Consider the following 25,792-nt stretch of genomic DNA (forward strand, 5'->3'; position numbering starts at 1 on the left):
AATCATTTTCATTTCATTTCACTCCATAATATCATTTTTCATAAAAATATGAATATAAATTAAAATAAGACGTGACTTAAAAGTCTCAGTTACCAGATCGTAAAATCCCCTAAAAAAAGTTTATGATAACAAGAATAACAAGCATAGATTATACACTTATAACAAGGCTTTGTTCATAAAATTGAAGTGAAGATTATGTGATTTAATTATATATAAATACTATTTAATGATTATTTAATGTACCTATATAAGCAGTTAGACAGATCTGTAGACTCTGTAGTGTTTGTTTAATTAAAAAAATAACAAGACTTTAATCGTTTCAATTAAATCCGAATTTATGATACCAAATACCCGCTTCATGTAATACAGTTCTATTGGAATTTAAGTATGTAAATGTTTTGATTTTGTGTTTTCTAATTTCATTATTGTTTTCGGCACTACCCATTGTATGTTAGTCCTTGCTATACAATCAAAGTAGTTATTTAGTTACAAGGTGTTTCATTTCTATGTGTAATAGTGCAATTTAAACTAAAATGGAGGGCCTAAATCAAAATGAAAAAGTAATATGGTCGTGCTGGGAAGAAAAATCACCTAGAGATGTTGTTAGAGAAGCAGCGGCTAAAGGCACTCATATAGCACTAGCTATCAAATATTTGATGGAAAAAAACAGTTGGAATGAGGAAAGTGCCCGAGATTGGTTTATTGCAGAGGTAATTTTATTTTAGAAAATATATGATATGATCTTCTTTTCTTATTTATAGGTTTTAAATGAATTCTATTTAAGGTAATAGTGTGCAACTTTTTGCTCATTGCATTTTCTGTGTAAGTACTTACTTCAGAAGTGTAATTGTAGCTTTTTCAGACAATTTAATATGTAGGTTCACACATTTAGTTGTACTAAGTACTTGTATGACAAGTATCCCTCACATGCTTAATATCAGTTTACTTGCTCATATAAAGACATTAAGTATAAGATAAATTTGGTACTATTAAACGAGAACCTGAAATTGCTATGCCTTAATATTATATAATTTAAATCACAGGTGAAAGTATGGACTGTCCAGTTGCTGTTAAGAAAACAAATATTTAAAGTTCTCCATGTATTAAACAAAGTTAAAATAAACCCAGAAGAACATCTGATGTCTCTTGCTGAAACTTCAAGTGCAATAGAATACAGGGATTTTCTTGTGGAACAATTAGAAAAGATATCAAAAGACATGTTGAGTGAAAACATTCCAAAATGGTTAGAATTCAAGCGACATTGGAATTTACTAAGATATTTAGAAAAGTCATTTCAGATTGATGGCACTTATAAACAGAATAAAGTGTTTGGCACAGGGAAGGATAGAATATTTGTAAATGAGAGTGAAGTGAAAGCATTAACAATAGAAAACATTGAGAAATATCCTGTTTCTTGGAAAACTAAAATTGCAACTGCATTGTTTTTTCAATCATTTGGTTTGTATTGTTTATTTGATACTTGAATGAGTTTCGTAGAACTTAATGTGATTTATGTTTTCCTCATGAGATAGACAAATGTACAGTTTTCATGTATATGAGTGTACTGTGAAAAAAAAGGCCAAATCATATATGATTATTTTTAAGATCTGATACTGGCTTGAATCCTAGGTAAGTACTGGTAGTAGGCCATATTCTGAGTCTTTTATTTTAATTGCCTTGAAAAGCAGCCCAGCATGCAGGAACATCTGATAGAAAGCATCCCTGCTGTCCATTAGATGGTGATATATCATGAGAACATATCTTCTACATTTTATAATCTTTAAAATTGATCAGGTTGCTCAATAACCATATCAGTAACATATTGCTGTAAATTTTAGGTAATACAACTAATGGCTAATTATTACTGAAGTCCCGTAACCAAGACTACTTAATAAAAATGTATATTTTTTTACTTTCATTTTTTTTGAATAATTATTAACAATAGTTTTACCATCAGCATTATTTTTCGGAAGCGATAGATCTAGTAGTACTACATCCAGTAATACATAATAGACTTATTTGATTGTGTAAATACTGTGAGTCTGTAAATTACGTCAAAAAAAAGTTTTCATTAACACGAGATGAGATTTATAAATATGTACATTGGGGTTTGTACCATTTAAAATAATATAACTTTTGTTGAGATAATATGTCAAATGTAAATTCTGTTATGGCTACTTTTTAGAGTGTAATTTATTTAAATAATAAGGGTTAAACTAAAAAAATTGTCACATAAAAAAAGTTCTAAAAAAACATGATAAAAAATTTGTTCAGAAATTAGTAATTGAACCTTGGCCTCCTGTATATCGTTATTTTTAGGCTGACGACGATAATGATGTAACTGACGTATCTATAAACTTTTCAGAATTTTCTTTATTGGAATTTTCCTCGCCTGAAGAAATGTGGAGTTATCTTGTAGAAAAGAATAAAGCAATGATTTTGATCCGTTGGATAAATGTTCAGCTGTCGGAAGTGGTACGAGACAAGAATGCTCGTTACAATTTTTTCAACAACGAAAGCTTTGTCCAGAAGCTACTCAATGTTGACACTACTGGCTTCGACACTAAAGTCCTAGAAAATTTGGATGAAATCTTTCGTCATTGGTCGATTACACACGAAATGATAGCCAGCGTGTCTGTAAGCAAATGTTACGCTTACACTAAAATGTGCATTTATGATACACTTTGTTCTTATGGTATTGTAAATGATGACGAACGAGATGATTTGTATCAAATCATTTCGAGACTTGCCCATACTCAGAATTTGAAATTAGTAGATGACATTTTCACCGAATCTTGTTCTACCATAACTAAACAACATTTTTATGTACAGTTGGCAAAGTATTGTGTGAAGAATAAACTGTATAAAGTATTGACTATGTGTGTGGAAGGCCACATTTTAGACACGGACTTGTCTGGTGTGGAGCAGGAAGCAAAGGATTGTATAGAACTTTGGCTTTTATTTAAAAGCATTGAACAAACTTCCGATCGACAAAGTCACGTCCTTCCCGTATACAAGACATGCGAGCAAATAGCCAAAGACAATATTCATGATTACATTACAGCCAATCCTCACCTAGTCCTAGGAATGATCTTGTTGGAGGATTCTACAAGATTGTTTGATATATTTTCCAAAGAGGACTATTTACACTTTACAGATTTTGTTTTACCAAATAAAATATATAAAGACAAACTTCCCCATTTGCACAGCGTTTACAAAAAATACTCAGATGTGAATCAAATGTATGATTCAAAAGATGTGAATGTGTACCAGCTACTGTCCGGATACAGAGGATTGGACGTTTCAAAAATATTTGAATTCCAATTGATTAACCAGACCACAAACAATCTCTTTGCTGATAAACCTGACAGGCGAAGCCTCGGTAGTTTGCTGTCCAATGATGTAGACGTCAAAGCAGCGTGTATAAAAGCCTTATCTCAAAAAGGAACAGAAATGCCAGACTTTGCAAATGAAAAGCTAATGAAAAGATTTGGCTACGTCGCTAAGTTGAATCACCTTTATTATTTAAAACAGTATCGGCCTTGTAACGCCAGTCAAGCCTTTGTGGCTCAGCAATACCAGACATACAACCGATTGCAAGATAAGAGCATCAAAAGCGCTTGTTGTGAAGCGCACGCTCTGGCTTTACAGAATTGGTCCGATCCGGCCCTTACAGCTTGTGCGGTTTCGTTCGTAGCAATGATCGGGTGTAATCCAACAAGATGCAGGGTCCACGTATCTGCTGCGAATATGATAAAGAATTATTTAGTAAGGAACGGAGTGTCCGAAGAGAAGGCCAATAAAACGGTCAACGAGTACATGACCAAACTCATTCAAAGTAACGACGATGTGGCCAAAGATATTTTGAAGCATTTAGAGGAGATAACACTTCACAGTTTGAAAGTGAAGCAGGAAAACGAGGGCAAGTTGGACATGTCGTTCGTGTTATACGAATCACAAACAATGGTGAAATTCGCTATGCTCCATAATTTACCACTTCCGGAAATGCAACTCAGGGAGTTCATCAAAACAAATTCGTGGTTCAATTTCCTATTGTTCGGAGACGTGCTCCGATACCCTTTACAGCAGATGCTGCATTTATCACAAGAATTTGAAAAACGTTCGTATGCCGAACACTTAAAGCATATTATGCTGCACAAGAATACGGAAACAGATTGTTCCGATAAGGAATTAAAGTCTCCGACGAATGGTCAGAGGCGGCTATCTAGGTTGAATTCGGTCGAAATTGTAAGCCTTTTTTTTCAATAATTTGTTATTAAAGTTTAAAATGATATAAAATATTTGTATGTTTTTTTTTTAGAATATAAAACCGAGCGGCGGACTGGAAGGAACATTCAATGCGTATTTGGGCCGGGAGCTGTGGGAGGTGGCGGCCGCGTGTCACGGCCCAGAGGATCCTCCGGCTGCGCTGCTAAAAGCTGCTGATCTGTGTCGAGAGCCGCTCCTCGTACTAATAGCCAGTTGTTACGAAGTATGTATAAACAAAAATACCTTCAAATGCTAAAAAAAAACGTTTCAATAAAATTGCTAAATTGCTTCTGTCTCCTTCTTTTTCTCCAACTTATCCCACTAGGTTGGGTCGGCACAGCTATTTTTTCTCTTCAATTCTCTTCTATCAGCCGTCATCTCAACACTCACTCCTCTCTCTCCCATATCGTCATTCACACACACTCCATCCATGTATTCTTTGGTCGACTTCTTCCCCCTCTACCTTGCACTACGATTTCCATACATGCCCATACCACGCTAACCGTCCGCTCTTTAATTTATTAACCCCTAAGGCTACAATTACACTTCCTCTGATATGTTTGTCCATTGTTAAAATAAAATAATAACAATAAAAAATGCGAGATTAAACGGTAAAAGTAGTTGTAATTATGTCTGTGACTACGCGAAAACCGAAGAAAATATCGAACAATAATTAACTATTTTTAAATGAGGTAAAATGACGTCACCAGTGATAAAACATGATCAAACAGTTGCTTCAGTAATCACATGTCCTCCTCCTCCGTGCGTCGTATTCCTCAGTTCTGAGGGTCGTGACCTTTACTGAGCACTTTTGTTAGGACTATGTTCCTCCATTCACTTCTGTCCTCCGCGCAGTGGATAGCCACATTGATGCTGGATTCCAAAGTCGTCTTAATCTGATCGGACCAGCGCATGGGACTACGCCCCCTAGGTCTCTTTTCTTCCACTTTGCCGGTGATGAGAAGTCTTTCGATGTCACATGTCCATACCACGTTAAATAGCGTGCTAAATTGCTTTTGTTTTGTTTGAAATCGACAGCCAAACGCCGTGGACGTTCTGTGGGCGCAATGGGTATTGTCTTCAATGGGACCCACCAAACGCGCATCGAACGACATGCAACAGATAATTGGTCAGCAGTGCTCATCTGCTGAACAATTCCAACGGGTGGCCGAACTGTGCTTGTACGAAGGATACATTACTACTCTGCACGAATCTATGATCATATTTATGCCGGTAAGGATTACGTTAAAAAAAAACTGCATCATCCACAAAGGTCGTTTAGATATGATAAATTCAAAAATATCGGTTTTTTTTAGGACAGCCCACTTAAACTCCTCACCGGTTTTCTGTATCGCTGCATAAGAAAACATCATTTTGATTTGGAGTCTAGTAAGCTTTTAACGAGCTTTATTCTGCATTGTCAACGAAAATATAGCGTGGAGTCCAACAGGTTGTCGTGGCAAATGTCAAAAGAATTTCTCCAGCGCGTTGCGGTCTCCTTAATCAAGATTGCGATCAGCGAAAACTTTGACAGCGCCTACCATCAAAGAGAGTTCTTGAGATTGTTGGCTAAAGCGGAATTCGGAAAAGACTTTTTAGGTGACTATCACTAACACTTTTTGTTTATGGTCAGTTCAATATTTTACCACATATTTAATCTAAATAAGATCGCGTCTTTTAATTTTCAGTGCCGTCGCCGAATTTCATCACTCTCTTCGAAATCCTTAAGATATCTATGGAGACGTCATTCGTCATAAACATCTCGAGGATGTTCGAAGACGATTTTAAACAGCATCTTTGTGAGAGCATCGACGTGTACACTTCGAATCGTAATTATGACGTGGCACTTAAAATAGCGAAACTGTCGGACTTATCGATCAACAAGATATTGATCGCGGAATGGACAGATAAATATGAAATGTTACTGCAAAAACATGATGGTATCGAGGAAAAAGATTTGACACTCTTTATAGCGGAATGCAGTGAAGCATTTAAAAGGGCAGGCGTAACTTTCAAAGACGCGGTAGACTTCCTCTTGGACTACTCGGCGAAGATAAAAGATCCCGTTCAGAAATTTTATTCCCTAAAGATCATCATGAATTGGTTCGAAGAGAATTTAGAGTACGGTCGTTTGCGCGAAGAAATCGAACATTCAATGTGGAATGCATATTTTAAAACCGAACCGAACAGCATATTCTTGAACAATTATGCGAACACGTTACATTTCATAGCGACCGGACAGAAAGATAGAAACGTCTCGAACAACGTTGGGAGCTCGAACTCGGAGAGGCCCTTCTCGATGACGTTAAACGAGATCGAAGTCGAATCGGATGTCGGTAATATCGAGAACACGGTCCTACTCGAGGAGCCCGAAGCTATTGACGGTTGGCGGAAGGTGATCTTCCAGCTCTTGGAGCTCAGACTCATCGTCGACGCATTCCGTTTGTCTACGCTGTTCAAAACGCAGCCGGAGTTCAGGTACCGGCCGCCGCCGTGCCCCGTCCAAATCCTGAGATCCAGCCTGAAGCTGGCCGAAGGAACGTGCTCGCCTTACGAGCTACCCCAAGAATTGAGATTAGTGATATCGTCTCCGGTTTTGCAAAACAAACTGTCAAGTAAGCCATTTTACAGATAATTTGTCAAGACTTTTTTTCCTACCTAATTTATGATCATCATCATTCTCCTACCCTTCTCTCAGTCACCTGGGGTTGGCGCAACATGTTTTCTCCTTCCATACTCCTTTATCATATACGATTTCTTCGCTCACTCCCCCCTTACACATATCGATGCAGTCCATCCATTTATTTTTAGGTCAACCTCTTCCACTAAAGCGTTCCACCTAATTTAATGAACATTAAATCAGTTTCAGGTGTGTCCGACGCGAGTTTTGAAGAGCTCGTAGTCATACAAGAGAAACAAATGAATGCTCCGGACAGCTCGCACCTCGCGGCCCGCGAAGAGGCCGACCGGCTGTCCGCGTTGGACGCCCTTGCCGTGCGAAGCGGCCTGTCTCTAGCCAAACAGGTAAACATGCCTACCGCCCTTGGTCTTTTTGGCGGGAACACGATTAGTTAAGTTGTGGGATTTGATTTATTTTGTCTATTTAGTGTTTCATCAGGTTTAAATGTGTAATAACGGTGGTTTTTTAACTGTTTAATATCTGTGAAAGTGCACAAATGTGGGAAAATGAAACAAAGTCGCTGGATGCAGCTTCTCGGGATCCTCCAAAATGTCCACTGAAAAAATCTCAATAAATGATCACCATTTTACTGAGATTATATTTCATCCTATGTCATTTAATTTCATCCCAGTTGATAAATGTCTCAAATTAATCATCTTCATTTCATTTCATTCCATGTTATCATTTTTCATAAAATTAAGAATATAAATTAAAATAAGACATGACTTAAAGGTCTTAGCTACCAGGTCATAAAAAAATTAAAAAAAAAAGACCACCGCCCTGCGACGATATACGCACTACTGTTTAAAACCCTTAAACCTTTAAAACCCTTTTGGCTTTGTAATCAACCAGGTGGCCAGCTACTTCCGTATAGCTTTGCAAATCGGCTGGGACTACTCGTCGGTGTTGAAGTATCAGAATCGAGCCCTCGATTTTATAAATTTCGTGAGCGGCCGAGCGCGACTGTCGTTGGCGAATCTCGTTTTTAGAACATTCAACATCCCCACTAAACAGGTAAACTGAAATGCGGTGTGCATTAATTTTTTTATTTTATTTTATCTAACTACCTCCACTCGCGGTTTCGCCCGAAACAAAATGCAATTTTGCATATTAGAGCATAAAGGCCATAAGATGATTGAGAAAGCTAACCGAGACTTTGCAACTCATGTCTCAAGGTGGGTGGCAGTATATACGTTGTAGATGTCTATGGGCTCCGGTAACCACTTAACACCAACGGACCGTGAACTCGTCCACCCATCTAAGCAAAAAAAAAAACTACATACGATAACAATAGGTAAATATACAAGCACACATACTTTCTTCATTATATTTAAATTTCTTATTAACTTGACCTAGGGTTCAAAAGATAAAAATCATTGCTAACCTATCTGACACTAATATAAGTATGTATGTTCGTCGTAGTGGTTATGTCGCCCCTAATATCAATATCAAACGGTTCTCGAGTTTTAGATGAATATGCACATACATTTCCTTTTTTATAAATAGATTACGTTTCTTAAGCAATTTCATATTAATCAACTACACTTCGATGGTTGTGTTACACTTTTAAAATAAAAATAATAGGTATTTTTGGCTTTAATAACTCGAATCCATGCCATTAAATATATTATAATCTCGGCTTCTTATGAACTTCACTGACTTTAGGTAGCAGAATACCTTTGCCGGGAGATGGTAGCAGCGATCATATCGCCGCATCTGGTCAAGACGTCAACCTTCAGACAAAAGGAGCACTTTCAATACACACTATGGGGCTACGCGATCAACTCCGACATCGAGATGTTCCTAAACATGAGGCCGGACGCTTGTAGCCAAATAGGCAGGCTGATACTCGATCACCTAATAGCCTTCCAGAAGATATACAAAGCGACGACTGTATCGAGAGTTCCAGAGAACGCTCTAGACGATAGTTGTCTTGACGTCGAGACTTTGATAGATGAAGAATATCAGCACGTTGAGGGAGAGGAAGCGGGTTCGGTATTGACGGGCGAAGGTACCTTACTGTCTGCGGAAACTGAGTCCGTGTATTCCGTGTCGACGGTCTACAGCGCCGGTAACAAGCTGACCCGCGACTCCCGGAGGAATTTATTCGATGTTATAACAAGGAATAACGTGCACGTCCGATACGAGGTCAAATCGAACGTTAGGAAGATAACGAAGGGTGCCAAATTGTCATCGAAACAGGTATGTGGAATTAATTTTTTTCGTTCTTATTGTCATATTTGTATATCGGAAGGACGTTTCTAACTTGATACTTCATTATGCGAAAGTACCGCGTGACTGTTGATTAATAATATCACAGTCAATATACAGATTCTTCGTGAGCTGTGCATGGTATGCGATACGTCGAAATCAGCTTGTAACTATACGAAGGTATTTTAGTACTATAGCGGAACCATGCCAGTTTCGATTAAAGTTACATTACTTTTAAAAAAATATTAATATCATTAATATGCTACAGGTTTCTTTGTGCTACGAGTAATATAATATACTTTATTATGACCATTCATACAACTTCACCTAGTTAAACAAGTTGTAATAAGGCTTTACAATTATACTTGAATTTCAGACTTCTTTGCTATATTTGGACTAATAAAAAAATTATATTAACGAATACCCGTTTACAAATACCAAATGAAAGTTCGTGTAAGCTGCTGGAGGTAACTTCTCAGGATCATCCAATAAGTTCACTGAAAATGTCTCAGTAAATGACCACTATTTTACTGAGATTATATTTCATCCCATATCATCTCATCTCATTTCATTTCACTTCATATTATAATTAAATATATATGTATATAAAAGATTAGGCTGTATGGTATGACACCTTTGGCTTTCCAGTTGCAAAAATAAAATGACTACTACTACTAAAAGTTCGTGTATTTTCGAAGGTGAACATAATAGCGATAGAGTTGCTGGTGATGGCGCACGAGTGCTTCTCGTGCGCGTGCGACACGGAGGGCGTGGCGGTGACGGTGCGGTCGGCGCAGGCTCTGACGTCACGGCTGCTGGCGGCCCGCTCGTGGCGCCTTATGGTGCGTCTGCTGACCGGCCTCGCGCGCTACACAGAGTGCGCTTATATATTCCAGGTCAGACACAACTTCGTATTCATATACAAAAACAAAAGAGAAAATGTTTATGGTACTGTAGATTACTGGTGGTAGGACCTCTTGTGAGTCCGCACGGGTAGGTACCACTATTCTGCCTATCTTTGCCGTGAAGCAGTAATGCGTTTCGGTTTGAAGGGCAGCCGTTGTAACTATACCGAGATCTTAGAACTTATATCTCAAGGTGGGTGGCGCATTTACGTTGTAGATGTCTATGGGCTCCAGTAACCACCTGACACCAGGTGGGCTGTGAGTCCGTCCACCCATCTAAGCAATAAATAAAAGAAAGCTTGCAACACTGACACACCAAACCGCATTCGGGTGTCATCGGGCGCAATCGGAATTCCCAAACACGCAGGTGACACACCTGACGTCAGTCGACGAGATTCGCGCGCCGATCTAATTTTAACATAATCGTTATAGTAATATAATTAGTCTTGTGCCTAGCGTCGTTTTCTGCTTTTTTTTTAATATTACGATAATGTAGGTATACATCCAAAACAAAAGTAATTATGGAATAGTGCGTTTAACTTATTCTGAGTCAGTTTCCCGCTAGGTCGAGAAGTAAATAACAAACCACAGTGCAATGGGTATAATTGCTGAAATGTTCCATTAAAGTGTTACGACTGTGCTGTAATTTAAATGCAGTACCTACACTATATTTCTAATAATTAAATCGGCAAATTGAACAGGTACCGCGGATACATACACTGTTCGATTATTTCATCAACATTTCGCGTCCATCCACTTCATCGTGTAGACTACCCTGATGGAGCATAGATTACACATCACTGCTGATCAAATTTTGTGTCATAACCCGCTAAAAACGAAATGTCACTGCTCACCTTGAGATACAATTATAAGCTTTAACAAAATTAAGCCGACTTGACCTAATAGGTGTATGGCTCTGATAAAGAATAAAAAAAAGAAAAAAGCTAAATTAGAATAAGGATTTAATTTTTCGATCTGAATAGCGCTTAATTGCTACATTCACGAACGGCATTTACAATGCAGGTAAAAATAACACAATTTATAGTTAAAATAAAACTAAACCTACTTTTATTATTAAGCGTTAATGTATTTGGTGTAAAATGTACGTATCTAACACTAAAATAAACTGCCGATTAACGTTTCTCAGCAATTTTTTTTTTTTAAATCTTTTTAGAGCCACACACCTATTAAGTTAAGTCGGCTGCACTATTTTCAAAAGATAAAAAAATCTTCGAAATTAAAAAAAAAATTAAAATTTGGGAACTTTTCAGGCGCTAAGAGACAATCACCAATTCGAATATCTTCTCGGTCAATTCGATTATATGCTAGGGCAGCAACCCGATAAAATAGCGGAGTTCAAACAAGGCCTGCTCGATTTCCTGAAGAACCATTGTCCGGGCGATACCGACACGTACATAATGGTCGCCCTACACTTCAACATGTACGCCGAGGCGGCCGGCGTCAAGAAGAAACAGGCATTGAACTTGATTGAGGATTTAGAAAAAATGGCTTTGGATGCCGCCAGGGTAGGTGACTTGCTAGATTTACTTTTCTTCATTTCGAATAACTAGCGTTCGCGCTTAATCGTAAAAATTCGTCCAAATTCACAGGCACCTCAAGATTTTGATTAATGTTTTGAATCACATTTTTTCTTTTGTTCTGTAATTGATATTTTGATGAAAAAAAAATTCTGGAATATTTTCTTTAATAAAACTCAAGCTGGTAAATCACTACATAGTATAAAACAAAGTCACTTTCTCTGTCCCTATATCTGTTCCTATGTATGCTTAAATCTTTAAAACTACGCAATGGATTTTGATGCGGTTTTTTTAATAGATAGAGTGATTGAAGAGGAAGGTTTATATGTATGTATAAAACCATCCATTAAATAGTGGAGAAATCAATAATAAATTACAGTTTCCGAAGCGAAGCGAGGGCGGGTCGCTAGTAGTTAATAAAAAAATAAAAGAAAACAGGAGAAAATGGTATTTAACTAAATATGTTGTCTTTGTCCATATAGATATAAAGTGTAGATGAGTTTTCGATATATGAGATGATATTTTTCCTAAACATTCTATTGTCTAGTTACATACATAAATGTATAGGCAAGTTCACGACCTTGAGTTACATGACAACAATACGATTGTGGCAACCCAGCTTGAGGCATTACGTGAAAGGACTGCTTGATCTTGATTCACGTGACTACCATAGACCTTACAGTATTCGTTTGCCTTCAGTTGGTATCGAAGAAGCCCTTCCAACCGCCGACCTGGCTGTTGATTCACGACAACACCTCGACGAGGTTGCTCCTCGAGACCGCGCTGAACCATTGCACGGACGCGGCGGAGCTGTACCTCCAGGGCGGATGTACTGGATTCGCTGGCGAAATGGCGGCCCTAGCGCAGCAAATTGCCTTACAAATATCCTTACTAAACGCTTCTCCTACGCGACTTATATTGAATCGAACTACCGAAAAAACGTATAGACTGGTCAGCGAATATCTGAGGTAAGCGTTTTAGCAAATAATCGTATTGCAAATATTTGGTTTTTAAAGTTAAAAAAAACACAAATGTTTTTTTTATTGTTCAGATGGGTGGATGAGCTCACAGCCCACCTGGTGTTAAGTGGTTACTGGAGCCTATAGACATGTACAACGTAAACCCGCCACCCACCTTGAGATTTAAGTTCTAAGGTCTCAAGTATAGTTACAACGGCTACCCCACCCTTCAAACCGAAACGCATTACTGCTTCACGGCAGAAATAGGCAGGGTGGTGGTACCTACCCGTGCGGACTCACAAGAGGTCCTACCACCAGTTGTGTTATTCATATATTTAATTTCCCATCAGGATCCATATGTCACATTCTGATAGCGTTAACGGACAATATAGCTTATGTAGCCTCGCTCTCTGATTATGAGGGTCACCATCTCTTATAGCGGCAATCGCTTCGTGATGTCAACGTGATGTTGAATCATGAACTCTTTCACTCGTCTATATAATAAGAATACGTAAATGACCTTCAGTTTCACCTACTAGTTTTTTTTTCTTACTGTGAGAAAACTAATACATATATCTATCGTTAGGAAGGTCAAGAAAATCTGTTTGCTTTTGCCTGCCGCGAAAACTATAAATTATTCGAAACGCCGGATAAAATAAAATTAAGATAATGAAACGTTAGATTAAATCGTAATGGTAATTTTAATTATGTCTGAGACTCTCGAAAGTCAAATAAAAACAACGTTTGTAATCATATTACATTTAGTAAAAAGCTGTTAAAATATTGTGACGATATAAAATATTTATTTCTAAAGATAAAAATGAATAATAGTAGCTTTTTTAGTTTGTTATTGTAATTCTGAATAGCAGCATAAAGTTACGTAACTAAAACATGTCTAGATAACAGAAATACGAGGTCAGATCTAACTTTTTTTCAAAAAAATATATATTGGTTGTCTGCAAAATCGGTTTACGGACGATAGTTTTACGTGATAACGTCATAAAGAAACATTGATGAGAAATTGCATAGTTTTATGAATTGAATTGAATTATTATCACTAAATTATCATTATTTTGTTTAACACAAAAGAGGAGTTGAGTTATTAGAAAATTAAAATTTTTTCGATAAATTTACGCTTGAGCCGATCGTGCCTCTCTATCGCTGGTTCCGCGCTCTCGCTTGCACGCTCAGGCTCAGGCGGAACGTGACACTTTTTCGTGCGTGCAGTCGGTGTTCATCGATTTATAAGAAGTTATCACGTCAAAAAGAAAAACGTTTTTCCAATAGCTTCGTTTGCATATATTTTTATTAGTTGAATGCTCGTAAGGTCCATCTTGTATTAAATGAGTACCGGTGTGCATTGACCACATAAATACCCCTATTCACTTGCGACATACAGTTGAAATTTCAATTGCCTTGTATAACAATCGATCCCCGCTTGCAACCAGACCGCTTGACTACTTCGTGTCAAGAACAGGCGGGATGCCGGTGCAGTTGGTCCCTTTATCACCACTCAAATAAATTATTCACGATCATAATGTTTAGATTAGGTATTTAAAGATATCTATTTGAATTAACATGTCGTCTTTTCGCACTAAAAGTGTACAATTTCCAAAAATATTCGAAATTGAGTTAATATGCGGAATCATTTGGTATCACCAGTATTTTTCTCATAAATACTGTCAAAAGAGCGTAGTTTAGTTTTTTTTTTAGTTTACCTATATTTTGATTAGTATTAACAAAATGAATACATAACTTTATCTTACTTTAAAAGACAGATAACGTAACTGGTAAAAACTAACAAATAAATGTTGCAAAGATGATTAATATTAAAAATATAATATGTTAAACCTTTAAAACACTCTCCTGTAAAATTTAATAAGTTTTGAGATTATACAGTTTTAATGCGGGAAGACGATGTGTGATGAGTTGAATTCGAATATTGCCGGGTCTAATTTTAAAGGATTTTAGTTTCATGGAGGGTTTAGTGCTGCTGTCCGGACGCAGCGGGGAGGCGTGGCGCGAACTCGCCTACAGACGCGCGCTGTGCAACGACCAGGCCTACCTCCGGGACATGGTCGCCTACAGGCCCGACGTGGCGCACGACATGCTCAGCAGGTACCGAACTTTACTGTCTATAGCAGGACACGAGGACTTTTTGGCGGGAACGCGAGGAGTAAAGTTGTGTGATTTGTTTTATTTTGTCTATTTACTGTTGCTTCATATTTAAATGTGTAATAATGATGGCTTATTAACTGTTTAATATCTGTGAAAGTGCACAAATTTGGGAAAATGAAACAAACCCGCTGGACGTAATTTCTAGGTATCCTCCAAAAAGTCCACTGAAAAAATCTCAGTAAATGACCACCATTTTATTGAGATTATACTTCATCCCATATCATCTGATCTCATTTCATTTAATTTCACTTCATTTCTTCATAAAAATAAGAACATAAATTTAAATAAGACAAGTCTTTAAGGTCTCAGTTACCAGGCCATAAAATCTCTTAAAAGAAAGCAGGAAGCAGGACACAACAGTGTTCATCCTGTTATACTAGTAGTGGATATGTTGACAATTTTTTGTTATCTACCTTCATTTCATAAATAAGAACATTGATAGACACACGATAAAGTATTTTTTTAAAGTAATTAATGTTGTAATTATGTGTTTATAAGTAATCATGTGTAAATAAAAAAACTGCTTTCTAACACTAAGCTTTCTAAAAAATTTAATTTGCGCGTTCATAAAATGTCAAAAATTTTGAAACAATGTCTTTAGTTAATAGAAATCATATTTGAAATAATTAATTTATCTTTATTTAAGAAATTTTGTTTAATTCTTATTTAAAATTTTATTTTAATTATTTTTTTTTTTTTTTTAATTTTTAGGTACTTTATTCAATCGAAAGAATTGAATATTGCTCGATAATTTTGTAATATGTTGGCGGACATACATATTTACGATATGTTGTTTGTGTCTATGTGAAGGTGACACTAGCTCGATCATTATAAACATACACATTGTAACTATCTTTGCCTGTACTAAAAAAAAAAGTGATAGTTTTTATTCTTATATTTCATTTAAAAAATGATAAACGTTTACGATTTTGCAGATATAAAACAGAGAGAAACAAGACTTCCGTATCGCAGGCAGCTATGACTGAACTCCGTAATCTGTGTAGATGATATAAAATAAATATTTGAGTTATCTCACTCACAAAAGTACTAGATTCAACAACGTATTAAAAAAATATATTGCATATTTAATCTTAAGCGATAATATTGCATGCTTAAAATATAATCGAAACATTATTAATCAAATAAGATGGGACTGTTGCAAATGGCGTGGGACATGACAAGGACAAAGAAGATATTATTATAATCGAAATAATGTAACCATTTATTATTGTTGATATTATAAAAATAATCGCCTGTGATATTTATCGAGTGGACTGATTAATTGTATTTTTTTTCTGTATCTAAAATAAGAGATCAATAAACCAAGTAATCGAATTATTTGTATTATAAATTATACCTAAAGCCTTATAGTATTATAAATTATACCTAGCCTATATTATAGCCTAAAGTATTATAAATTATACCTAATTATACCTAATATACCATTTATAAAATATACAAACCCTACCTAATGTAGAGTTCAAACTGGGTTAACGCATCACCCAGCTAAAAAGAAACTACTACTGGAGGAAAGATGTGTATTAAGGGCTGAGTTAAGGAACCTACTCTGTATCAAAACGTCAAACATCACTGTCAATAATCAATCAAGAGAGAAGACGCATAAGTTTAACAATGACGCCATAGATAATAATACACTTAATATTTGAGAAATGACGCCACCGCACCACAGGCATACATGTCAATGTTAAAAGCAGTACATAATTTTAATGCCTTCGAAGATAGCACGAGTATCAGTAGCATAGTCAAGGCGTTGCCTAACGCTCGATGCCTTGAGATTTTTTTTTTATAAAATATTGAAACTATACCCTATGTATGGTAGCTGCGTAACTGCGACATGGTATGTGAATGATTCAATGTAAGTAAATAAAGTGACGCATTTTTTTTATTAAAAAGATAAAAATTGAAAATTTGAAATACGTACTGCCACGATTCACGGTTGACTTCCATAGTGGTGGAATCACAAACTACAATAAAAAACAAACCCACAAAAATTATTCTCCTACTAGGATGAAAGTTCGCGGAGTACCGAGCCGGGTCTAGGGGCGAAGCCCTGGCGGGGGTAGGGGGGGCGGAGTACCATATTCATAAAAAAACAATTTAACTGCTTAATTTAATTTTTAAATAAACTACTACTAATTGAATAAGAACTGTCTGATGATCTCAACTTTGTTTATTACTTCACTATTAAATTTTATTCCTTTTGTTTATTTCACTTTTACACTAAACATAATATTGCAAATTACCCGAGCACAACAATGGCGGAGAATTTTAGGTACGTGAGAGCAGACGTAGACACTAACGCGCATGCGCACAGGGAGGAAAAGTCACACTTTCTTCCCTGTACAGCGGGAGGAAAAGTTACACTTTCTTCCCTGTACAGCGGGAGGAAAACCGAATTTTCGGCGTAGGTAGAAGAAAAAAATTATAGGTTTCGTAATGACTGGTGGCAGGACCTCTTGTGAGTCCACACGGGTAGGTACCACCACCCTGCCTATCGCTGTCGTGAAGTAATACGTTTCGGATTGAAGGGTAGGGCAGCTGTTGTATTGTAAAAACGGAGACTTAGAACTCATGTATGTAGAAGGTGGGTGGCGATATTAACGTAATTTATGTCTGGGCTCCGGTGAACACATAACGCCATGTGGGGTCGTGAGCTTGTTCATCCATCAAAGCAATAAAATAAAAAGTAAAAAAATGAATTGTTTACTTAAAAAATATTTTATTATAAATTAACACGAATCCAACTGAAGAACATAGATGAGAGATTACAAAGCCCTAATTTAGGGTACATGTGGAAAGAACCTCAGTCCTTCTAATACTTGATAAATACAAATTACAGTACTTATAGAAATAATAAAAATAAAATTGTACGATTTGCTAACGTATGAAAGAGCAGAGATTACCGAAGCGCTATTTACAATATACAAAAATATTACATCATCATTTGTTGGTTAGTTAAACTTACGTATGTCTGAGATTCCGGTTCCATGAAAAATAAAAATCTAGCAACATTATTATTGAGCTATGGGTTTTTTTGCCAAGCACCAAGAACTTAACTCTAAAATCACAAAAATGAGACGATAATTTTATTCTGTAATTTATTAAAAGATAAATATATAACTATTTCATTCAATAGAATTTATAAAAATGAATAGAAAACATAATTACGTTTTACTATTTATATATAAATATGTATTATACGAAACGTCAGTTACTAAATAAATTGAGATTATGTTTTATTATGAACTATACTTTCTTTAATAGTTTAACTCTAACTCGTGTAATAAAACTCATTTATTTTACAATAAAAATATTCGATAGTAATCTGGCGTCCGTCACTCACATTGAACAAAATAATAAATGGACTGAGGGCTAAAAAATACAAACTGGAATGTAAAACTTTAACTAAATAAGTCTATTTACAATAATACATATAGAAATGTCGATAAGTGTTAAAAATTCTATAAAGTCACACTAAATTTGCTCCCGAAGTTCAGGTGTGTACGTGGCCTAAAAAAATTAGAAAATAACGGCCTTATGGGTTCCCTAGCAAACCCTACAAACTATAAAAGATGGATACGATTGTTAAGAAAATTAAATGCAATTTTCATATGAAATAAAATGAGTTCAATCGGTAATTGGTAATTTGAGTAGGCCGATCCGGCGGTTTGTTGAAAGTTTTCATTTTATTTGTAACAATGCTTTTATAAATGGTAACCAAAATTAATCTATTTAAATTTTTTGTAACTTCTCTACGTCATAATGACGTTTTGTAGGTATAATCTACAGTCGATGTAAGGAATAGATTTTAGTAGCGTCTATAGTTTACTTTTAACAACAATGTAGTATTATGCTTACATAATTGACACTGGTAACGCTAATCTAATAACTAGTTATTGTACTTATTCGTAGCTTTTGTAAGTCACACTTACTACAACAGTAGAAGTTACCGCATGGATTTACCGGGAAGTTCTACTATAATTTGGCAGACGTAGAAATAAATGAATTTTTATTCGATGTTTGTCGCACAAACGTCACGGATTTGCTTTTTGTTTGAGCATGTATCATGTACATGATTAATCCAACGCAAAACGTTTGAAAATAAAACGTTTTAACCAATAGTAACACTACAGGGCAACAGTTAAACATTGATATGTCGCGGGACGATTACGATTATTCTCGAAACGGCAAAACATAAACAGTACGCTAATTATTTACAAAATGAATTACCCACAGTTAAAAATAGAAACATTTCCATTCGACCCATATACATTGCACTTATTTTTAATATAAAGTTTTCATTCTATAACATCATCACAGTCTTCTCACATTTCTTAAACTAAATAAACGAATCATTCACTGGTTTCGCCAGCATTGTCTTAATGAAAAACTTATTAAAAATCAGATCAACTTATCAAATTCAACTAAACGTACCGACACAGTGTTGTTATGTAGGAACGAAATAGTATAACATGTCATGAAAACTCGGAGAATAAATACAAAGCTATTTTATACGTTATCAGAATTTGGTAAAGTGTTTCCTAAAATATAAATCCAAATGATTGAGATTTGAAGGAGAATATAAACGTATAATGTCACAAAACAGGTCAAACAGAGATGACCTGCCCAAAATAAGTTTGGTATTGGCAAGCCTCGAGCGATTCCTTTTCAACTAAAACTGCTGCTATTTGGCAAGTAAAACTTACGAATACTGTCATTCAGCGCCATCTATGATTGTGCCCTTAAACTATGTGCGTGACGCGGTAAGTATGTCTCTCCTCGATTATTGTTTGAATGGTGCGATGAACGTTTTCGGGCAGATGATCCAATAGCATGCGAGGCATGACTTGTAACTCCATGAAGTCTTCGGGACAGGCCCAGCGCATCTCATATGTTGGCTCTTGCGTGCGCACTTTTCTGGACAACAATGGGATTACGTTATTTACGAAAATAAAGCTTAACAATATAATTAATACACTTATAATTATAATATATTTAATTACCTTTCTTCATCTCCCTCGTTACTGTGACCAGACATGAATCAAAGGGAGTTTTTAGTTAATTTAACAGGCCTTTTTTACAATCACATCTAATTCAATTATAGTTAATAGCATTTTCACTAAGGTGATTTTACAACTCATATATTAAAAATAGCTAAATAGATTAAATTATACCATTATTATTTCAATAAAAGTCAATTAGGTTATTCGATGATTTTAGAAAGATAATTGTTTGTTCTGGTGTCACAGGAGACGAGTTTGTGCACTCAGTTTCCTGAAGCTTTTTTGATAACCTCGATCGAAACGCGAGCTTTCGATTACCTGATGTTAAACTGTCACCGAACCTGGTGACCTGCGTGAATTTCGCCACTGACTTTGCGACATGAGGTTCGAAGTTACAATTGAATACAAGTTTTTCACAACTGTTTAGTTCTATCCTAACAAACATGTGTATATAGCTGCATTAATGGAATTCAGATTTCAAGCTCATGTGTTAAGATTGGTAGTGTCTTTTAAATTGAGGATAGCATCCCTATATCCGATCATCATCAGCCTGTATCTCTCCACTGCTAGATGTAGGCCTCTACCATTTTTTTTATTATGGGACTGGGGGCCGTTCATTTTTTGCTTTGTCTATCGGGACGGTTATGCCAGTAGTCACCACGCTTGGCAGGCGGGTTGGTGACCGCAGTACTATGTCATTTCTTCAGGGCATGCTGCTGCCCATGTCCTGATTTGTTTGTATTTAGAAACACAGCTTAGTATGTATGGTTATACCGCCATCGGTCGGTCGCCAGGGCCTCGTCTGTTAGCTAGCAAGGTGCATCACGGGCAGGTGAGGTTGGCTATTGAGTAGCTGTGATTCCATTGCCACCCCTTACACCTCTGATTCCATTGCCATCCCTTACACACCGATATTCTCTTGATATCAGTGTGGTATAGAGCTTTGCTTTAGTCAATTTGTCATTTATAAGTAAAATACAGCTTTTGTTTATGGTAGATAGAACGATAATTCAAATTTAGAACCATAATTATAGAATAAAAGAAATTTAGAACAGAAGGGTTAACATACTTTTCGATCCCCATGCGCTTACGTCGAGCGATGTGCAAGATCCGCCCCGCAGTGAAAAGTCGTGCTGACGAGAATCTTCGCACGAATATATCCCGCGACACTAACGCAGCCTCCTGGAAATGTTTAATAAAATAAAATAATTGTTTTAAGCAGTTTCTTTTCTACCAATCGAATTGAAACTTATTTTATGAGCGAAAAGTTATTTTTAAGCAAAATATTTAATGAGGGTTTTTTTGTAGATACTAAATTAAACTTTTAAATAAGCTATTCGCAGATATAGGTTATCAAGTGTTAATCAAAAAGGAACAGATATTTGCATTAATATTAGTTTAGTTTATTATGTTTATTATGCATATGCACTTTATTTATGAGAATATAAAACAATCAACTAAAAATTACAATAAGGTTAATTGAAAATCAAGCTATTTCTACGGAAGTCAAAAATCTACGTTTATTTAAAAATGTTAATTCACGTCTTGTCGAATTGAATTAAAAACCGGTTAATTAAAATTATGTCATGCAGTCTCCTTCCGATGACATGTACTAAAACACAACAACTTTATTAACAAGACTTGATTTTAAGTAAATACGATAAGACAAAGATAAAGTTAATAAAATAAAAAGCATTCAGAACATTCAAAGTAATGGTGGGAATATGAGTAAACAATAAATTGTTAGTAAGGTGAACGCATGCACTACCGTGTTAAAACAATTAAAAAACATAATTAACGTCTTCACTACAAATAGTGACGTCCAACTCACACTAAAGCACAAAACAAACATTAAAAAAAGAAAAAGACGGCGCGATTGTACCCTCGTAGAAGATACATCTGAATAAACAAGTAACAACTCTTTATAAAAACAAAGAAAATTAAAAAATAAACTAACATTAGTGAGAGAATTTGATCCTAGATCACAAAATGCTTGTTTACTGTTTAATGCCTATTTTGCGGGCTATGAGCTCAGCCTGCTATAATATGCTTTTCGGATAATGATAAATATATATATATATATAAAGGGCAAAGAACATATTGTACAAAATAGTGGAAATGAAATTTTAAAAAGAAAACTACGTTCTCTACAACTAGACTAACATTTCTTAACACAAAGGCTATTAAGAAGAGGTCCTTCAACGATATTGGAAGTATTGCTAGAATGTTTCCGTAAAAATAGAACAAGAAAATACACCAAATGAGGATCTATCTTTAAATATAAAAATGAATTGCTGTTTGTTAGTCTCGCTAAAACTCGAGAACGGCTGGACCGATTTGGCTAATTTTGGTCTTGAATTATTTGTGGAAGTCCAGCAAAGGTTTAAAAGGTAAATAAAAATGAAAATGCTTGGAATTAAATAAAAATAACAATTAACAACAAAAAATTTTTGTCCCCCGTAGGACGGATTCTTTTGTTTGTTTTAAGTTCATTTTATACAAAAGCTCAGGTCTTTTATGTATCGATTGAAGCACTACAAAGTCTGTCGGGTCAGCTAGTATAATATAAAAACAAAATGAGCACTTACAGTGTCAAAAAATAGCACATATGAACTTACATTATGATTAAACACGGGCACAACTGAAAGCGTTGAACGGAAGAGCAACACACATTCACACGACACCTATCTTTATCAAGTAGGAGAGGTCAACTGACAGCACTCACGGTGGAGACGCTCGGCACGAGGAGAGCGTCAGCGGAGTCGTCCGAGTGCGTCGCCTCCAGGTCCTCCGGGCGGCGCCACGTCGACTCCAAGTCGCGAGCGGGCACACCGAACAACGCGTAACCGAAGCCATTCAGCATTATTCGGTACTGGAAATAATAAGGTATTATTGAAAACACGATACCGTTTTCACTCAGCGTAGACGGGCAGACTTTTTTTATTTTTTTATTTATTGCTTTATAGGTCCTGCTTTTAAGGAACCCTTGGACATCTACAACGTAAATCCGCCACCCACCTTGAGACATAAGTTCTAAGGTCTCAGTATAGTTGCAATGGCTGACACACGCTTTAAGCCGACGCATTACTGCTTCACCGCAGAAATAGGCGGGGTGGTGATACCTACCCGTGCGGACTCACAAGAAGTCCTACTACCAGTAATTATGTAAGTCATGACTAACGAGTCGTGCTCACGAGATATCAACTGCATTTATTTGATAGGACTTATCGTATTCTAAACGCTGATAAGATTAATTGAAGAGGCTTTAAGTTAGGTGGGTTTTAATTTTATTATTTGTACATAATTTTTTAAATATTGTTATTATTACCTTAGGTAGTTTGGTAGCGTGTATAGTCTGAATGATTTTTGTCCTAAGGTTTTCTATACTATGAACGCTCAGCCTCATCACCAAATCGTCTCCAACCCCCACAGTGAGAACAAAGCTCTCCGTGTACCTCGCCGCTTCTCTACTTATTAGTCCCGCTGTTTGTACAATAAAATTATCGATTAGCATTTTAGTTCACATTACTTGGGATTATACAATTAATGGAATAGACAGCCTGTCAATATATTACTGATGTTGAAAGAAGAACAAGATAGTATTAAATTGCTTTAATTAACAAAAAAATAAATATAATGAGTACAATACGGTTGATCGGTCTTATTTCATAAAGTGAGTTATACCAAGTAACCGGTTGAGGAAAAAAACAAATTCACGTACAAAACGTTTATATTTCGTTAACCAGCAATGTACTGCAAAAACGGCTGTTTTGTCACGTCACTCAGGGCTGTTGAAGCCGCATGAACGTATCATAATTTGCATTACACTGCGTGCAGTCACGCACCGCAAATTTAACAAACTTTTCAATCGCAAATAATTCAGTCTTCGGTTTCGATAACGATTACCTCACACCCGGTAATTGGTAATATTTACATGAGACTTTTGCTTTATAAAGCACAAGTCCGGCCTCGCGTGGAGTACTGCTCCCATCTCTGGGCCGGGGCTCCCAAATACCAGCTTCTTCCATTTGACTCCATACAGAGGAGGGCCGTTCGGATTGTCGATAATCCCATTCTCTCGGATCGTTTGGAGCCTCTGGGTCTGCGGAGGGACTTCGGTTCCCTCTGTATTTTGTACCGTATGTTCCATGGGGAGTGCTCTGAGGAATTGTTCGAGATGATACCAGCATCTCGTTTTTACCATCGCACCTCCCGCCACCGGAGTAGAGTTCATCCATACTACCTGGAGCCACTGCGGTCATCCACAGTGCGTTTCCAGAGATCTTTTTTGCCACGTACCATCCGGCTATGGAATGAGCTCCCCTCCACGGTGTTTCCCGAGCGCTATGACATGTCCTTCTTCAAACGAGGCTTATGGAGAGTATTAAGCGGTAGGCAGCGGCTTGGCTCTGCCCCTGGCATTGCTGAAGTCCATGGGCGACGGTAACCACTCACCATCAGGTGGGCCGTATGCCCGTCTGCCTACAAAGGCAATAAAAAAAAAAAAAAAAATGAAAGCTTTCCTTTAATTTACAAAATTAATAATACGATTAGAACGTTGATTACGAGTATTGTTTGATAATAAAAAGTACTAATCTCTCAATCATATGGGTAACTTTAGCGCTGAACAAAAAAGAATTCACTCGTTTCTCTGTTAACACGTTATGCACGGAATACAAGGACAGACAATCAAAACTATTTTGAAACGTATCGTAAAAAAGAGGAAATTAACATTAGCAGTTACTACAGTAAAAACTTTATATACCTGGCGTTGAAAACGCGTAGACTTTGAGATGTGGGTATCTCGGTCGTAATTTTAAAGCTACTAATACTGCTACACCAGCGCCTAAGCTGTGACCTGGAAAATATAATTATTCATTTTGGCAAGTCATAAATGTAGTATCTAAAACAAACGGTTTTTATTTATTACGGGCAGCGAAGCCCATAGACATCAACCATGTCAATGCCGCCGTCAACCTTGAGACATGAGTTCTAAGTGTCAGTTTTTACAGTACAGCCGCTCCTCCACCCTTCAAACATGAATTCTTTATGGCTCCGGAAGGCTGGGTGATGATACCTACCTGTGCGGGCTCACATGACGTTCTACCGCCATTTTTATGAATTATCAACAAATAAGGAATGTTAGCGAATATATTACGCGCTTAAAACTGTTTTAAAACAGATTGTGATTGAGCAACACCTAGGTTAAAATAGTTAGTAGACCATTTGTAATAATTACCTGTAAGTACTAGGTCATAGTGCGGAAACTGCTGGAATGTCCGGTCGAGAACCGGTAAAAGTCGTTTCAACATTTTGTTCGCGCCCATTGCCATGCCTTTGTGGGCTGCCGTGTTTTCTGGTAAACCTGGTATTTTTATACATGTTGTACATTTGAGCTCTTATAAGTTGATTAATTTAAGATCTTGAAAGATTTGAATGCATCTTTGCTTTTGTAATTGATGTTGTACAGTAGAAAGTGCAAATGTGGACACCTAACAACCAGCTTGTCTTTACCGGAAGTGCATCCAGCCTTCTTTTTGGGTATGATTTCAACAGCGGGCAAGACGTAACTACGTTGTGTGAAGTTTTTATTTTTTTCTCTCTACTAGGTGATTCTTGCAGTCTTACAGCTCGTATTTAATTCAGATCAATTTATTTTAATGTCATTTTAATGGGTGTTAGATTGTACTGATTGTAGTTAGCTCGGTAATATTGTGTGTTATTCAATCTGCTACCGTCATCGTTACGTGATGATGTAGTTACCTACTTAAATACCAAATTATGAGTATGATCATACTTTTGTTTACTATTCGGAGAAACAAATAAGTTCAAACATACAAATATCCGAATAGATATATCTAGAGTTGACAAAAAATTTAAAACGAATAGGTACTTTTTTAATTAGGTGCATTTTAACACCATAATGTTTTTTGTAAATGTTTTCAATGTAGTACAACAAAAAAAATAAAAATTATAATATACGTTAGAAGCTCTAGGAATGAGTATTAACATAATAATATTATCATCG

At 36.4% G+C, this 25,792-nt stretch overlaps 2 protein-coding genes across 12 annotated transcripts in view; one reads left to right on the forward strand and one right to left on the reverse strand.

The window, feature by feature from the left end:
• The first annotated feature begins 146 nt into the window (after positions 1–146).
• LOC114248740 (spatacsin) lies at positions 147–16,075 on the forward strand. Of its 2 annotated transcripts, XM_089730321.1 has the most exons (16): positions 159–385; positions 518–710; positions 1,044–1,458; positions 2,366–4,248; positions 4,322–4,492; positions 5,308–5,502; positions 5,586–5,868; positions 5,958–6,884; positions 7,133–7,293; positions 7,802–7,963; positions 8,615–9,151; positions 9,859–10,056; positions 11,337–11,591; positions 12,303–12,571; positions 14,534–14,680; positions 15,676–16,075. In XM_089730321.1, exons 2-16 carry the CDS (start codon positions 534–536, stop codon positions 15,746–15,748), a joined length of 5,853 nt encoding a protein of 1,950 aa, XP_089586447.1. In that variant the 5' UTR covers positions 159–385; positions 518–533; the 3' UTR covers positions 15,749–16,075. The 2 variants fall into 2 exon arrangements, with proteins under 2 accessions (XP_089586446.1, XP_089586447.1); XM_089730320.1 differs by having other exon boundaries at positions 147–710.
• A 1,385-nt stretch (positions 16,076–17,460) lies between these two features.
• The window catches only part of inaE (inactivation no afterpotential E), a 77,460-nt gene continuing 69,128 nt past the window's right edge, over positions 17,461–25,792 (reverse strand). For 3 of the 10 annotated variants that reach the window (XM_028182066.2, XM_028182067.2, XM_028182069.2), the window contains exons 9-15: positions 25,004–25,129; positions 24,530–24,622; positions 23,093–23,247; positions 22,481–22,636; positions 20,834–20,946; positions 19,765–19,785; positions 19,411–19,678 (exon numbers count right to left, since the gene is read on the reverse strand). In XM_028182066.2, coding sequence (XP_028037867.2) covers positions 19,504–19,678; positions 19,765–19,785; positions 20,834–20,946; positions 22,481–22,636; positions 23,093–23,247; positions 24,530–24,622; positions 25,004–25,129 — 839 coding nt within the window. In that variant the 3' untranslated portion in view covers positions 19,411–19,503. Of the gene's footprint in view, positions 19,679–19,764; positions 19,786–20,833; positions 20,947–22,480; positions 22,637–23,092; positions 23,248–24,529; positions 24,623–25,003; positions 25,130–25,792 lie in introns of all 10 variants that reach the window. The other 7 variants (XM_028182072.2, XM_089730325.1, XM_089730326.1 and 4 more) reach the window with 3 other exon arrangements.

This window comes from Bombyx mandarina, chromosome 10 (genome assembly GCF_030267445.1).
Source record: "Bombyx mandarina strain Sakado chromosome 10, ASM3026744v2".
In the NCBI taxonomy this organism is placed as follows: Eukaryota; Metazoa; Arthropoda; class Insecta; order Lepidoptera; family Bombycidae; genus Bombyx; species Bombyx mandarina.

What these genes read in the sequence shown, in the direction of transcription:
- LOC114248740 (XM_089730320.1), top strand. Translation starts at nt 534, where the DNA reads ATGGAGGGCCTAAATCAAAATGAAAAAGTAATATGGTCGTGCTGGGAA. An exon ending in GCCTGTCTCTAGCCAAACAG is followed by an intron (nt 7,294 to 7,801) that starts GTAAACATGCCT and finishes GTAATCAACCAG; the next exon opens with GTGGCCAGCTACTTCCGTAT. An exon ending in TCAACATCCCCACTAAACAG is followed by an intron (nt 7,964 to 8,614) that starts GTAAACTGAAAT and finishes CACTGACTTTAG; the next exon opens with GTAGCAGAATACCTTTGCCG.